Genomic DNA, 16,680 nt, shown 5'->3' with positions numbered 1-16,680 from the left:
ACCTTTGTGAAAAGCTTCTGCTTGGAGCCCCTGACAGATACTGTATAGGCCTTACCCTGGTGGTAAGATCAGGTGGGATGGCTGATCATGGTAACACACGCATTTGTTAGGGGGGAAAGATGGATGAGGAGCATGAATATTTCAGCCCCTAAGACAAGGAGGGAGATAGAAGTAACTGCCCTCTTTCCAAGGGCCATAAAAAAGACATCCTGACATAGCTCAGAAAAAGCATCACTGAAGTTTGAAAAAGCTTCAAAGAAAGTACCAGCTCAGGCAGTCTGCTTTGAGGAACTTGGTTCATGCCCTGCAAGCACCACTAAAGCAAAGGAGAGTCAGATCTGAACTGCACATATGGGAAACGGGAGTATTTTAAGCACAGCTGTTCAAAACAGAATACTACCTCCTGTATTTCACCTTCAGTCTACATAAGTGAGGCCTTAGGCTTTCAAACTTAATGGGAAATTTCTAACTTTGCTCCACACAAGCACACAAACACTATTGTCATAAGCACAGATAGGGGTTGGACTATTCCCACTTGCTCTATCCAAACTCAAAATTACAGTTGCATTGTTGAGGGGATGCTATTGAAGGAAATAACCTTGGAAAGAGTGATAGGAATGAACAGCTGGGAGTAGGTTTGGGATAGAAATGATTTAAATTGCATCTGCCACAGATAGACTTATTCAGCTCACCATGCCCCTCCTCAAAATGTATTCACATTCAAGTCAATGGGGATTATTCATGTGAACAAGAACGAGCACAACTGTTCGCGCAACCTGCTAGGCAGGACTTTCAAAGCCTCTCGGGACTGGACAGATGCAGGGGTATCAAGTACATATACCCTGCAAAAAAGTCTGCTGCTGCTCATATTCCTTGCAGAATTTAGCATTCTTTACCGGGAGCATTTCTTTTGTGGGAACAAAAAATGTCTCTAATCTGGACAGAGAGGTCAGCTCTTAACAGGAAAGCTTCCACAGAAACTCTGAAGTATTAGCAGACATTTCTGACCAACATCCCTCCCCATTCTTATTCTTAGATTTTAATTATTTTAAAAATCCCCAACCCACAACTGCAACGCTTCAAACTGATCAGTCTCCTATCCACTGCCACCCATTCCCTAGGCTCAAGGGAATGCCCATTCTTACCCACCTCTAAGGCAAGGTAAGCACTACAGCAGCCAAAGAAAGCCCACAACTACATAGCAAGCAATTGTTAGGAGCATATTCAGGTTTTAACCCTTTAACACAAGCTGCATAAACACAGGGGGAAAAGATGCTGCAGCAGCAAGCCTCATGTTTCAGTTTTTCCTACCTCTCTCTCCTATCCCCCAAACTTCGTTCCACACTTTTTGCGCAGAGTGTGGCATATCTCCAAGAGGGCAGGACTGATTTAAAGATATTCACTCAAACTGAGCCTAATAAACTTAAATTAATAAATACTGAAAGTAAAACTCTCAAGGATAGTAAGGATAGCTTAAAGAAACTGCTGGTCAACTGAACAAATCTGTGAGGTTTTACACTGTAAGAGATCCAAATTAAAGGTCCACATAACTTACACTACTTAAGTTACTCTGTACATACTGATGGACACTTGCATCCCTAGAGGCCAGGTATCACAGTGGTTACAGCTGCCCAAAGTGCTGGTTGGGGTACTCATATTGGAACCAGATTCTGCTGTGTTGCCCCCAGCAGACTGTCCTCATAAGTTAATGGGAAGGTGGTGTAGCAGTACAACTCAAGAGGAAGTCCAAGCTCAACATACTTTGAAAAAATGTGTCATTTTATTTGTACACTTCCAAAGTTGTATGTAGAAATTTACGAGTACAGTCCTGCAAATTTACTCATTGCTAGAAGAACTGCCAGGGACACAAGAAAGTATTTATTGATTGATCATCAAGTCAGAGGGGAATAAACAAACAAACAAACAAAACCCCACCCCCCAAAATTAAAAAAGTTATGGGGCTTTTTTTTTTTGCCCCAAGTACAAATTTTATAAATACAAAACAAATTCACAAATTACTTTGATGCTAAATAAATATCTACTTAATAAACTCAGACCGAATACCTCCAGCCAGCACTGGTACAGTACTTGAAAAGATATGCAGTTGTACTCATTAGTGTTGAGAAGATATGCTCAAACAAGTTTTAAAAACACACAGTTTCTTCAACTGTGCTACAGCAGAAGATTTTCTCTGAGTTGATAAAGCCCTCAATACCACAGCTCCCACAGGAATCTAGAGGATGAAACAAGGTTATTTTGTGCAGGAAAAAACAAAGTACTTCTGGAAGATATCTGGACACATGAACGTATTAAAAACGTACAAAACCTCTGTAAACCAGTACTGTATCCAGTACATCTATCAAAATTATTAGACACTGAATAAAACTGTAGCAAAGGTAATCTTTCCTACATTCTCCTGAGTGCTTAATATTATATTGAGAGTATAGTGCAGGCCACACTTCAAGGTGGTTAAACAGTTGTTATTGCTTTAAATAGACATGACGACTGCGCAATTTAACAACCCATTTTAATGAATGTAATAAATTCCCTCAAAAAATCCTTTGGAAGGCAGAGGTTAGATTCGTGACTTCTTTGCCACGGGAGCGGTGTGGTCCACATTACCAGATGTGATTGGAAGTCCAAGCTTTTGAGCCTGAATGTGGAAGAAAGCTTGAAGTCTAGTTCCAGCTTTTGCTTCACTTGTGTTACGAGGGTTGTATTCAAAGCAGTTTGAAAACATCAGCTCAATATCTTCAATGAATTCAGCTAGTGAATAAAATAAATTAATTTAGCATGTCTCAAGTCATCAGACAGCAGTGTGATAAAGCAGTATGACATCAGTAAATTAATACAGCGATCCTACACAGAGCTGCAACACAAAAATGTCTTCACGTGTATCGAGTTTGTATCATTGTATCGGTGCTGTGCCATGTAAACATTCTTAAATTTCTCTCATTATCGGTACAGGAAACACAAATCAGACAGGAACACCAGTACCTTTTCTAATTATTTCATCAGTGTCACTCATTGACATCAAGGGCTTGAGAAATTACTAGAAGTTTCATAGCTGCCCATTTTTTATCTACCCATCATGTATGTTAGTAGTGAAGGATCTATGTTCAACAGATCTTATTTAAAAAAAATTAGTAACTGCTCTTTTAAAAAAACCAAAACACACCACAAAACCCCAAACCAAACACAATTTCAGCTTTCTAATCATCTGATGCAGTTCTATTTTAGGACAAGAATTTAAAGTGAGAAAACATGGTACAATATACCCCCTTCAATAAATAATACTTACATGCTAACTTATATTCACATTTATTCACTTTTTCACGGATTATATTTAAGGCAATAGGTTTTTTGATGATATCATAGTAGTCTGGTACCTAAAAAAAAATCCAAACAAAAAGATTCATGGACAAACAAATGGAAGCTTAAATTCTGCCTATGCAAAACATTAAGGAAATCATGTATCAGCAAAAAGCATTTATATTTTTAAATAAACAGAGGAGTCCTACACAACTACCTTCATTTCCTGAATTGAATACTAGTTTTCAGGCACTGCTTTTTCCTTTTTTTGTATCATTCAAATAGCAGACTACAACAAACATTAGCCAGAAATTAAATGAATAAATCTACTCCTAAATGCCCTGTGAACAACTGTAAGAAAATTGCTTGAACAGATAAGCACTATGCTGTTCCATCCATTCCCACCTGTCAAGTACAAAAATTATTTCCAATATTTAAAATTTATTTTTCCTGTAATATATTACAATGTTAAAAGCTCTTTAATCCTGAGTAATGACCATTTTGACTCCACCACTATTCATTCAGAATTCTGAGATTCCATCTACTCGCGTTGAAGAGAAGGTAGTGAACCTTTCTGCAGCAAGCAGGAGATTGTACGCAAGGACCAGAGATAAATTGCCACTCCAGAACAACATCTATGTGATCAAGAGTGAGGGGAGAAAAGGACTGCCTAACCTTTAAGTGTACTGATCACTTGGCTCCAATTTTGAATTCCAGTCAGCACCAAGTCTAGGGTGACTGTCTCACAAAGTGAGGTGGGAGAAGCAAAAGAAAAAGGTTATCTGATCCAAATGTGATACCCACATGCACCATCATGTATGTTTTAAAACCAAGGTTTTGGTTATGGCCTGTAATTTTACTATAGATCAAGTGCAACCTGCAAATAAACCTAAAGGAAGAATGAGTAGAGAAACAGAATGAAATTGACTTTTTTCATTCCTTTCCCTTTAGAAGTGCTGTTTATGTAATTACTAAAAAGAAAAGTCATTCTTTCTGGCTTGCTGTGCACTGACCATTAGATGTATTCTTTACATTGTCTTAAAGGCAGCTGAAAGTTTAAACCAAAATTTCTATCATGATGAAGAAAGTTTGGGTCAGGTATGGGTTATTCCTTCCAACTATACAGAGATTATCTCTTAGTGATTGATTCAGGCAAACCAGAATGCACTGAATTCTAGCAGTTTAGTTTCAGGATCAAAATTAAGTTGAATTCTCCATCTTTCCTTGCATTCACCAGATGATTCTTGCCTTTCCCAACATAATTCCAATACTCTAGTAGGCAATCACTAATCTCCCACTTCATTCAAAATTCCTGTCCTCCTCCTCTATGCCTACTTCTTTCATTCACATTTGCACATCATTCTCTTTGTCCAGACAGATTAATCCTTCCAACTATTTATGACTCTGAATTCAGAGTTTCAGATCTTCATTAAACAGTTATCACTGATCATTTTAACAGAGCACTTAAACACCAAACTCTACATCACCAAGAACGTCTGTGCAGAGTTGCCCCAGAGGGCTTGGAAAAGACAGGCACTTTGACAGGGTTGGATAGTTCCAGCAGTGCCTTACAACTGACAAGCCAGTGGAGCCTGCAAAAAGCAGCTTTGGGAACTTTTATTGTAGTTAGAACCTCTGGAGCAGCACTTACTTTGGGGTACCCACTTTATCATGCAATATTTTGAAATTTAAACAAGAGGGAAATTCAGAATGAAGCTACAAGATCATCTTTTTACTGCATTATAGTTAACATCAGCATGAAGTTGTTTCTATCTTATTATTTATTGCAGGTCTGTTCTCAGAATGTCTTTGCATAAATTAAAGATTAATTCAACTAATTAATTAATAACCACAAGCTTACCTTTAGCAGTCCTGTGCTGTACTTGTTGGTTAGGTTTTTTTTCAAACCAAAGCATTTCACATTTTTAAATGCCCAATGAAAAGCATATTTAAAATTTTCCCGACACTGTTATCAATTGTAGAAGTTATTGCTGGCACCAAATACCTGAGCTGAAATGCACGAGTTCTCCTGCATCCCACTGCTTAGCTCTATCCCCCTGTTGGGACCATGCTATAAATTCCCAAGGTTTACTGGCAGCAGGCAGGACTCTCAGCCATTACTATTCCCTCTACAGTTCTGTCAATTACCTGGATTTTGGAAACCAGTTTCATGAAAGGCCAGCTGTCATCATGTCGTACCAGTTCCACTATGAGTTGCTCAAAAGCTGAGAGTTCGTGGACTCCCCCCTGACGTCCTGAACTTCTCCTGTTCAGTATCGGAGGAGATTCTGGAAAAAAACCAACCAAACACTCCACCAGATAAAAATTAAAGCCTGACAAGTAAAATCTTAAAAAAATTTTTAGAAAGTGAAACACCATTATTTTGGGGTACTAAAACTATAGTTTAAAAGCACAAGGCATGTAGTTTGGCCTAAAGTATTAGCTATACTCCAGTCTTGTGTCTTACTACTAAAATGTCTCTCTCGTCATACAAAATGCTAAGTATCAGGACTTAGCTGGGTGCCTCCTCCATTGCATTAATTTTGGAAATGATTTTTTTCCACTGAATTCAATCTTAAAACAATCTGTTAAACACTTGAAGAAAAGCCCTATTAGAGAAAAACCAGAATAAGCTGCCTGCTCATAACTTTTACTTTCACAAAACCTCTATTCAGAGTGGTTTTATCTGCTTTCAAGAGTAGTCAGCAGGGTGGTTAAAGGAAAAGCTCAGAAATTCTGAATGGTGACGGACAGAAATGGTGCAGAATACAAGGCTGCCACACTGGAGTGGCAAGCTCTTTTACACTCTTCAGTCTTGCACTGGGTCTTTTTTGTTTTTAAAAGGTTATTGTATCTTTCCAAGTACTTCCTTACCATCAAACTATTGCCTTAACAAGCAAGGACACTGTTGGCCCTGTACCAGACAGACAACATTTTTCTACTGGCAGCAGTTTCTCATTGCATGTATATATTCCCAATTTCACTAACTTGCCTTTATCTGTGTTCTTCACTGTTTAATTCTTTAATAAAACAAAACCAAAAAGCTATGAGTAAATATTTGCATTTGTGTGGGTTAAAGCATTTTCAAATTTTCTATCCACTTATTATAGAGCATATTGTGTGCAAATATGAAATTTCAAATATGGATATGATAAATCTCAGATGGCTGAAATTATTTTTAATTTCAAAAAAAATTTTTTCACTTCTGTCACTGCAGAAGAAAAACTCTCATTGGAAGTGGCAAAACTGCCTTCAACCACCACTTCTAGTCTCCTTGCTCTACCACACAAATATTTTAGCAAGGAACAGAACATGGATTTTGCTGTGATAAACGCGTTTCTCTAACCTGTGGATTGTCGTTTTCTGCCTCTTCTCTTGGGCTCAGCAACAGGAAGAGAAAGCTTTGAAGCAGAAACTGGAAATTTCCTAAGCCGTTCACTAGAGTCTGCTGTATCAACAATTCTAAATCCAAGGGAGTTGGAAGGGCTGTTTTCCAGTGTGTTATCAGCACTCTTTCTTCCTCTTCGTCTTCTTCGAGGACCGAGTAATTCCACGAAAACATCTGCTTGTAATGAACTTTGGCTCTGACGAGTGGTCCGGCTATTAAGCTTTAAAGTAGGCTTTGTCACTGCTGAAGAGGCTGATTTTATGTTTCTCAAACCCCTTCTGGTAATTTTTGATGAAGATTCAATTTGCTGGCTCCGAGAAGCGTATCTTGCCTGACGCTGGCTGTTCTGACTTGAGAACGGATTGTTGAGTTTGGCTGCTCTCATTTTTAATGGAAACTTGACCTGGGATCTTCCTTGCTTTGATGGGCTGCAAAGTGAACAGTTACGTTTATTTATTCCAAAATTCCATTCGTCTCTTTTCCCTCGGTTTTCTAATTCAGCATTTAAGAAACCCAGCCATTCAAGGTTGAACTGGTAAGCAGCTGGCTTGTAACCTGATGCAGTCACCCATTATTACCCATCACCCATAATTACCATTACCTTAAATACTGCTCTGGGGTCTCTTAATGAAATATTATGTGGTGTACATACCTTAAAGAAATGCTCAGAATTCTGATCACCTTTGCAGCTTATGCAACAGGAATACATTAACTGGAGCACCAGCTATCAATTTCTTTAAATCAGTTCTTTCTCACAGCAAGTGTTAACTACTAGGATTTCTGAACATTATTATCAGCCGCATAAATAAACTGCAGTTGTAAAATGATACATATAAGAGTTATGCTCTGGTCAGGGTTTATAACTAATACTCAAGACTCCCCTTCCTTTACAGGGGAGAGAGAAGATCCCAAAGATAAATTTATTTCTCAAGGATATGCACATTCTCTCCAACTACTGCATTTCAACTGTCAGAGCTGTAAATAACTTGCTTCAGTCAGTTCAAAAGACTGTACCAAAAAGAAGAAAAATACTGAGATCAGAAAAGTTTCCTTCAATTTTTATGTTGCTGGCATGTGTATCAAATAAAATTTTTACTGAAATGATCACTTTGTATTATTTAGTTGATTGTGTAGGGTTTCTTGGTTGGTTGTTTTTCAAGGATGTTTTCTTGGGTTGTTTGTTCGGGTTTTGTTAGTTTTGGTGTTGTTATGGCTTTAGGGGGCTTTTTCAGGGGGTAAGGGTGGTGTGGTTTGTTTGTTGGCCTTTTTTAAACAGCTACTGCATTAGTCCTCACAAGCCTTCCCAATGCCACATGGCCTCCGATGGATTGCTTTCTCTAATGTTCTAATACAGTATGCATCTAGTCCTCCAAAATTCAAAACTGGACAAAACTAACTCCAGGGTTTCTCCAGAAAACCTTCACTGTTTGAAACCCTCTCCACTTTACATTCAAACAGTAGCTGTACAGAACTGCAGCTCTGATGGCCTTCTCTCACCCATACATCCAAAGTTGGAATTTTTATCCTGAAAAGTGGGCCTAAGTCCAGGAACTCAAGCTTTTGTCAGAATTAAATCTTTGGTAAGAGCCAAATTCGTAAGAGCTGCCGTCTGTCTAAAAATAAACATCTTTTTCAAACTAGACCTTCAAGAGACATGCCTATGTGAAAAATTACTCCACATAATGATCAAGGTGGTATTTTAAAGTCTATTTACCTTATCTCTTCCTCCTCTTGAGATTCATCCTCCTCATCTTGCTCTTCTTCATAATGCTCCTCCTCACTTTGTCCCATCTCATCGTAGTCTGCTTCTTCTTCCCCTTCTAGTTGTTCAGCAGTCTCTTCATCACTTTCCACAGAAGGTCTCTGTCTGGAGGAGAGGCGTCTAGAGCGCTGTTTTGGTCGGCACTCCGGGCAAAACCAATCTCCTTCAGGAATGACCTAGAAACAGAAGGGGAAAAGGAGAGGAAAAAGCATTAGCAATATACAATTAAGTTATAAGAACTATTCAAGTTCTGTGTAAAAAGGAAGCACTTCTTTTTCCTGAGATACCTTCAGCTTGGGCCTGATGCAGTAGGTATGATATCCTCGATCACAGCCATCACACAGCACCATGCTTTCTGCATCGCCTTTCTTCCGACACACTTTGCAGCGAGCATTGAGGATGGACTTGGACCAGATGACACTTCGATCCAATGTAGACAGATGAAGGAAGACTTGGGACAAGCTGGTAGAAGAAAGAAGTGACTCCCTCCAGCGATCCAGAACTGTTTTATAGGACCGTCCACCATCACTGGCATCTTCCATTGAAGAAGGGGATTTAAAAAAATAAGAAAAATGACAAACCCCCACAGAATTATCAAACTTCTTTTTCAAAGATCCAGGTTATTCTAGAAAATGAGTTAATACTGTGACTATCAAGCAGACAGCAGTAGCAAACTGGGATAATATCTCAACCTTTGTCTTACCTCTTCAATACTGGAGTATTTTTTCTCCATAGTTTCCAAGAGGCTAAAGCTTTAAGATTTTACTCTTCAATACCTATTCAACTTAGAACTTGTACATACATAGGTCATGAATTAAACAGTAAACTCTGATATCAACCTGGAAACCTAACAATTTGATTTAATTTATAAAATATAAAAGATTACTTAAGATTATGAAAAAATGATCACATGTACAATTTACCTGCCTTTGTATTTACATTTGGAAATCCCCAAGTGTTTAAAGAAAAGTACCTGAAACTTCACTGGCAAGAAACAGCTTGAAGGGCACTTTTCACCCACACTCGCTCCAGTACAGTCTACCAGAGAGCCTTTCAGCCCTCTGCCCATGCCTCAGTGCCTTCATTCCTGCCCTGCACTCTGCCTTCACAAGCACCTGCATCTCTGTGTGGCTGACCAGGTTGGGTGACGGACCTGGATGAAATATAACTGTTTCCTTAATACCTTTTAAGCAATGTAGCACACAGGAATCTGTGGTACCCAAGTGTGAAGCCAAGTAACACCTGGGTTCCTAATGATGTTAGAAATAAATGGTGGGGGGGAATAGTTGCAAATTAGATGGTATTTTCAAATAGTTTTGGTTTGCAATCCAGGCCATGGAAGTGGCCACACAAACAAACACACAGACTGAATAGCGAGGGGGACAGTACTGAATGGGAATGGGCAGCTGGGAACTAGAGAAGCAAAGAGGCTGTTTGAGGACCCAAGAGAAAAAAGAAGGTATAAATGACACCCTGCATTGCTGCTGCTGAGCAGAAAGCTAATTTCTTTATTGAAGCTGAAAGTTATTTCTTGCATTTTAAAGTAAGAAGGTTTGAGGACAGGAAGAGACAATACAACAGTGCTTTTGATTATGGAAACGTCCGCAGACCTCCCTTCTAAAAGTGACAGTCCAGCTACTGCTGCGTGATCTCAGCTGACTAATGCACTCTAATATAAAATGCCACTCTGCCTGCTGCACTACTGACAGTGGGCACACGAATGGCCTGTGATGCACCTGGTCTGCCAAATGATTTATTCTCAGGAATAGGAAGAGAAAATATCTAATAACAAACAAAAAAAGAACAAAAATGAGACTAATTGCTCTCCTGGCAAGGTCCTTCTGCCTTCTCATCAACGGGCTGCCAGGATTTGTCTAATCTTGCATACATTTGCATTAGCAGCAAGCAGCACAAGAGAAGTGATGGGAGAAGGCAGAGGATAAACAGGCAACACAGCTTCATCAATAAAATACAGCCACTCCTGAACTGCAAACCTGTATTTCCTAACATTTCCTATTCCTTAGTCCTTAGGCTTCCTGTGTTAAGTTCAGTCTTCTGAAGACAGTGGACAAGGTCCTTTTCACAGCACTGCAGTATACCTCCATGGATTTTTAAAAAATTCAGTAAGAAAATTAAAACCACTTAAATCAGGTTTGTACTGTAACTCTTACAAAGAACTTTATCTTAAGCACATACATAGTTCGGCAAGCATTTCTTTTGCTAACAATGGCAGCTTGAGCATTATTACTTTTATTTGGAGGTTATTTTCAGCCTGGATTGGTTCACCAATATAGTTCGTCACGCAACACAACAAATACACTGCAACTGCAAATTTGCAGAGCAAGTAGAGATGAAAATCACTGGCCACAACCTGCTTCAGCATGTCCTGCTGCTGAAACAAACAAGCCAAACAACACTCACTGTTTCAGATCCCAATTTGTAAAATAAGAATAACACTGCTTTCTTCCATCCATCATCTTTCTCATTTACATTGTTAACTTGGAGGGAGAAATGGCCTCTTCCTTTGTGTCTGAGCAGCTCTACACTGCACAGTGGGATACCCTTCTGTCAGCTAAGTCCTCCAAGCCTTGCTACAATGCAAATGAAGTCATTTGACAGATCTATGCACTCATCTATCAATAGCTAATTGAGTTCAGGGAAGGGTTTTCCATTCTAGTGTTTCTAGAAAGGATATGCAGTTGCACAATGCTGTAAGTTTCAGAAAAAATGGGGACATTAAAAGGAAGGGGGAAAAAAACCCCAGGATTACGTGAACATGCAGATTTTGGTCCCCAAGTGGTAAAAAGAAAATACAGTTCTTTATTTCTGGTTGCAGAAACCTTTTTCTTAAATATTAGAGCTGTATTGTTTCAGTACCCATGTTTAAACCTTTGTCTTCAATACCACAATTCCTTCACTCTAAGGAACTGGCTACAAAATTAATTAAATAAAAAACAATAAAAAAAGAAAACCTGATAAAATATTCAATGCTTTCTAATTCTTAGCAATACAAATAACATTTAAAATTTACCATCTCTCTGACTAGTCTTGTCTTTCACTCTCTTCCTCCTTTTATACCCCCAGTGGTGCCTTTCATCATCTTCTGCATTACCTAACATTAAATTCATAGAGTTATTTCAAATACCTTTTTGAAGCATGGCAGATTATTTTTAATTAATTTTTATATTCTACACTTGTGTAGTCTAAAAATGTGACTTGAACAGTGATTCTAATATGTGCACACAGTGAAGGGTAAGACAGTACTGTGCATGGAGGAATTGCACATCCCAGTGTCTACTTTGACTCCCACTACAAACAGAAGGCTTGAACTGAAAGCTCTGAAGCCTACCCTGCCTTACCTTTCTGTCCATCTCTGGTAAAATGGCCACAGGAGCAGACACTAACCACAGGTTTCTCTCTCAGCAAACAGTTTGTCTGGTCTGTGCTACCACAAACCTCCTCACATCTCAAAAAATGTAGCCAGGTTATGGGCACAGTTCTCAAGGACCAAGAGAATTAGTTCATCTGTCCACCTGAAACAACACACTTTGGGTATTTTTGTGCAGGAGTGATCTCGAGCATTAAAATGATGAAATAACCTCCCAGGAAGGAAGAGCCATAGTTAACCTCATCTGCTCCAACTACAAGGCACCTTCCTTGACTGTCTTCTCTGAAGAGTAAACAAAAATTCTTCATCATAAAGAAGCCCATTTCCACCTTTGCTGCCTCTGCTCATAAAACTCTGCAGGGAAGTAATGAAAGCATGAGAACAAAGTATGTGCATACACTAATCACATCCCAGGATACTGCTGGGAGATGTCTGATGCTATTATGAGGGCAATTATAAATATGAAAGGAAACAACTTTGGGAGTAGAGGAAACAAAGATAATCAAAATCTAAAAAGAAAGGAATGGAATAAAGACAAGCAAAAATGAGCAAAAAAAGTTAGTTTGGGGTTTTTTGTCTCGCAAGAAGTGCGTGGCACAAGTTACAAAGTAGGCAAATGGTTCCCTCCATCAGTCTCAAAGGTGCTCCCATGAATTAGAATCCAACCTTTTGCATGGAAATCTGAAGGATGCTTAAATGACTGAAGTCCTGAACTAGTACAGAAGGCAGACTTTTTTTATGGATGCCTCACTGAACTCCAGGGCAACCAAATCACTTCATCATTTTATATCTCAACTTTCACATCTCTGTAAAAGGAATGATGAGACCTATTACTGCATTACAAAGTATTTTGAAATGTAAGGAAAAGTAAATTTATATCACGAAAGAAACAAAATTCGTAACAAAAATTGCTTGTACTTCTTTCCCAAACCATTTTTTTCTTAGAAGCAGCACTTCAGAGTTTCCTTCAAACAACTATTTAAAAAAGAAAAAGGCTTTTTTACATCTTAACTCCAAAAGTTTTGCAGGAAAACAACGTACTGCAACTGCACCCCCTCCTTTCCATGACTCTTCCCAAACATTACCTTGGGCTGCACTGAAGGAAGAAAAACCAAATTTTCATAATAATATTAAATATTTAATGAAAGGATTTCTAAAAGACAGTTCAAAATTAAGAAATGCATACAATTCAAATCATGTTACATTTAATCACCAGACAATAGAAGATTAGTGGGCATCTAGCAGCTCTGAGAGGCTGAGGGGGCCATTTCTGGGGTTTCCAGATCTCCTTTCACATCACTATCTTCTCTGTCAGTCTTTTCTTGCTCTTCCACTTGAACATTTGGTATGCACCTCAACTCTAAACCTATCAGAATCACCAGCAAGGCTCTTGGCAGCCTGATAGAGCCTCAGACAAAAACGGAGCTGGGAGGAGCAGCTGGTCCTTTTATTGCTGTGCCGGGTCCCTTTGTCTGCTCTGCACCCTGGAGGCCACCGGCATAAACCTGCCAGTGACTGCAGGGAATTTCAGTGTGCTGGCTTTAGGACTAGCAGCCATAAATGAAAACTAAAAATTGTTAAGTATGGCTCCATTCTCTAACAGGAACAGAGTAGAGTAAAGGGGGGGATGGAGAGGGCAAAGAAACTTTGCAGTGAAAACAAGAACTGAGACAATGACAAAGACAGAGCATTTTCAGTGGGGTTTAAAGCAGAAATGCGGGGGCACTCTTTTTAATGCAAGTGTTCCCTTGTACTGCTACCAAAACAGAACTCCTAGCACTTCCTTGACTTCCAATATTTTTGCTTCAACGGTAAGTCTATCAGCCAAAAAGTTGGGATTATCAGATTTAACATTAGAAACAGATATGCAAGGCACTTTGTCTAGGAGCTGGTTCCCTTACATAACTGGAACAACTATTAAAAAAACACCCCTCCTGTTAGAAAAAAAAAGAAAATGCTGCAGAGACACAGTAATCTGTATAGGAACAGTCAAAGCCAGTAACTCCTCAAACTAAAACCCAGTGGTTACAAACTTATAGCTAATTTCTATCATAAGAATAATGATGGCCACACTCTACAGGGGTCAGGAAAAAGATGCATCACAGCTCTGAGCACATGACAGTCCTGAAAACGAAGCATCCACTTTTCATTAAATGGTTTAGTAGCACTATAAACACCTCCTTGCCAAGCTCAGTAGAGAACTTTTCTTTGTCTGTTACACATACGCAATCTTGCCTTCATTCAGATTCACCTCCTGCTAAAAGCAGCCCATTACGAAACCGAAAACATGAGATATTTGGCACCAAAAAGGAAGAGGGAACCCAACACCGTCGCTTAATGGTTAGGGCAGTAAGCCAGAGCAGAGGACACCTGGGATCCTTCCTGCTCCTCAGCAATGTAGGTTATTCTATACATTACTGTAATCTTAGAGCAGTAGCATTTTTTCACAGCAGAAGAGATGCACAGGCACGCTACAGTGAACAAACATCAGAGATTTAAGACATGCAAAACATGTACATTTGCTTTCCTTATATACTCCCTCTGTCACTCAGTATAAAACACCTAAGAGAGAATAGAATTTCCAAGTTAAAAAAAACCAAAACACCATCATTCCAAAGGTAAGGCAAAAACATGAACCAATGTAAGGTTATGGTAGAGTTGAAACTACCAAAAAAAAAGACACAGAAACTTTCTCTCCAATTCTTCTAGGACATTTTTCTTCTTTTAGTCTTCTTCCTCTAACTCAGGATCCATGACCAATGGCCGTAACCTCTAATAACCATGTTTTTCCCCTTAGGGAAATAGTAAACTTACAACTGTCAGAAGGGGACCGTTGGCAAAACACTCTCACACCCCGGGTAGAAATGGAAGCATATAATGAACAATGTATTTACAACTTGTATATGAAAAGTAGGACAAATGCTAGCGGTACTGTCAGTTAACTGTTGCACAGGTTGCAAATCTAGTCATATAGCAGGAAATAAGCTGTATCATGCCTGGCTTAGAAAGTGCACACATATCTGAGTTGACCGAACACTAAGCCAAGTAAAGCTTTTAAACAGCTGTGGTTTAAACTATTCCTGTGCTCTCCCCTTTCATCTCAACCATTTGCTGCACTTCCCTCTTCTAGAGGTCATCACACCGATATCAAAAGCTTGTGGAAGGGAACCCGTGCCCACGTGTCAGTCTCTGGCACAGATCTAGCACAAACCCATCTTCAGTGGCAACTGATACCCAGACAGCAGGCTCCATGCAGGAGCTGCCAAAATGCAGAAACAACTTCAGGTCAACTGCACCACAGGGCACTAATATCTTGTGTTAACGCACCAAAACCTGCATCTTCGTCTTCAACTACTACGGCAGAGTCTGCCAGAGCATAAGGATTTTATATACAGAGATTATGAGAGGAGAGTATCAGTCTACCAGGGTGTGTAGCAGTTGGTGCTCTGGAGGATCCTGGAGTGCGCTGCGCTGACAAACCAGAGCTGAGAGGTAAAGCAGCCCGGCAAGCACAGAGCACAGCTCATCCCCAGTGTGCCATCCAGACAGGAAATCTGACTAAGACAGCCACCTTGGGAAGTAGGAACCACCTTTACACATTTCTCTAAGATATAACTCCACTTCTGAGCTGTAAAAGGATTCTAAGGAATCCAGACCTGAGGGATCACGGGAAAACAAAGTCACTTTATGCACTTTGGACCCTCTCTCTCACATCTGGAGCCCCATCAGAGGAAGCCAAGTAAGGAATACGTGTCAAAGTCAAGCTATAATCCTGCTTTGGTTTAAATGTTTCTTGCAACCTTTTATTTCCAAGTTTTACAGTATAAATGCAAAACCTAAGAATCTTAAAAGTTTGCAATGTAAATCTTTCCTACACTTACTATAAGTATTCTGTTATTGCTGAACAAGGTGATCCAGATACACCAGGCCTATATTGCTTTCACTGAAACGGTATAAAAAGCAGCACACATTTTTACAACCTAGAACTGGCCTCAACAGTAATTCTGAATTATAGTATTCCCCCACAAAGCTTGATCATTTCTGCCTAAGGGCATAATTTATCTCCCAATGCATCAGTAAAACTGTACGGCCACATAAACTCACTGAAACAATCTATGTTAAATAAGCATGTACTTAAGAGTAAAATTTGCTGTTAATTAATACATTTTATATATATATTTTTTTTTTTTAATATATACATATATATATATGTGGGTGTGTTAACTTTTTTCTTTTCCCCAAGATGTCCTTCTAAAGCACCCAGTATCTTACAAAAAAACCAAGTGGGTTCACGGTAGGGGTTTTACTGCAGTATTGGGGTGGATGTGCTTGGCTGGTTTGTTAGTTACAAAATCTTACACAAGATTAGAGACATAGTTTCAATTCTGAGACTTACCAAGAGGTGCCTTGAGAAACCTGCGCTCAATTCCTTGTTCTATCTGAAGCAGTGCAGATGCCAAGTAGTGGACCACGTTACTGACTGGCTGAGGAGTACTTGTACTTGTTGATGCAGCACTTGGAGCTTCGGTTTTTAACCCAACAAGTCTAAAAGAGAAAGGTATTAAATTATCTTTGGCTCTGAATTTAACACCAGGGACATTTGCACATGTATGTATCCACAGCAGCTTCTTATTTTAACTTCATGTACATGGATTACGGACGTGAACCGGTATGACACATTAGTTATCCCAGTTCCTATGTTTTCTCAGTTAGCCTAGTTCATCTAGATAAATCATCTTTAGGTAACAGTTATCCAAATTGCAAGAAATGTGGATGACAAATTTCAAAACAATTATTAATGTTTCCAGAAAATCTGACACAACCTCCATC

The 16,680-nt window shown here is 39.2% G+C and overlaps 1 protein-coding gene across 1 annotated transcript in view; it reads right to left on the bottom strand.

Moving 5' to 3' along the window:
* Positions 1-1,758: 1,758 nt before the first annotated feature.
* The window catches only part of BAZ1A (bromodomain adjacent to zinc finger domain 1A), a 63,457-nt gene continuing 48,535 nt past the window's right edge, over positions 1,759-16,680 (bottom strand). The window contains exons 21-27 of the mRNA XM_048307065.1: positions 16,247-16,395; positions 8,750-8,997; positions 8,415-8,638; positions 6,659-7,128; positions 5,461-5,600; positions 3,302-3,389; positions 1,759-2,766 (exon numbers count right to left, since the gene is read on the bottom strand). Coding sequence (XP_048163022.1) covers positions 2,576-2,766; positions 3,302-3,389; positions 5,461-5,600; positions 6,659-7,128; positions 8,415-8,638; positions 8,750-8,997; positions 16,247-16,395 — 1,510 coding nt within the window. The 3' untranslated portion in view covers positions 1,759-2,575. The remainder of the gene's footprint in view (positions 2,767-3,301; positions 3,390-5,460; positions 5,601-6,658; positions 7,129-8,414; positions 8,639-8,749; positions 8,998-16,246; positions 16,396-16,680) is intronic.

The sequence above is a fragment of the Corvus hawaiiensis genome, chromosome 6 (genome assembly GCF_020740725.1).
Source record: "Corvus hawaiiensis isolate bCorHaw1 chromosome 6, bCorHaw1.pri.cur, whole genome shotgun sequence".
Taxonomy (NCBI): Eukaryota; Metazoa; Chordata; class Aves; order Passeriformes; family Corvidae; genus Corvus; species Corvus hawaiiensis.
Note: the sequence above shows the minus strand (reverse complement) of the source record. Positions and strands in the feature narration are given on the sequence as shown.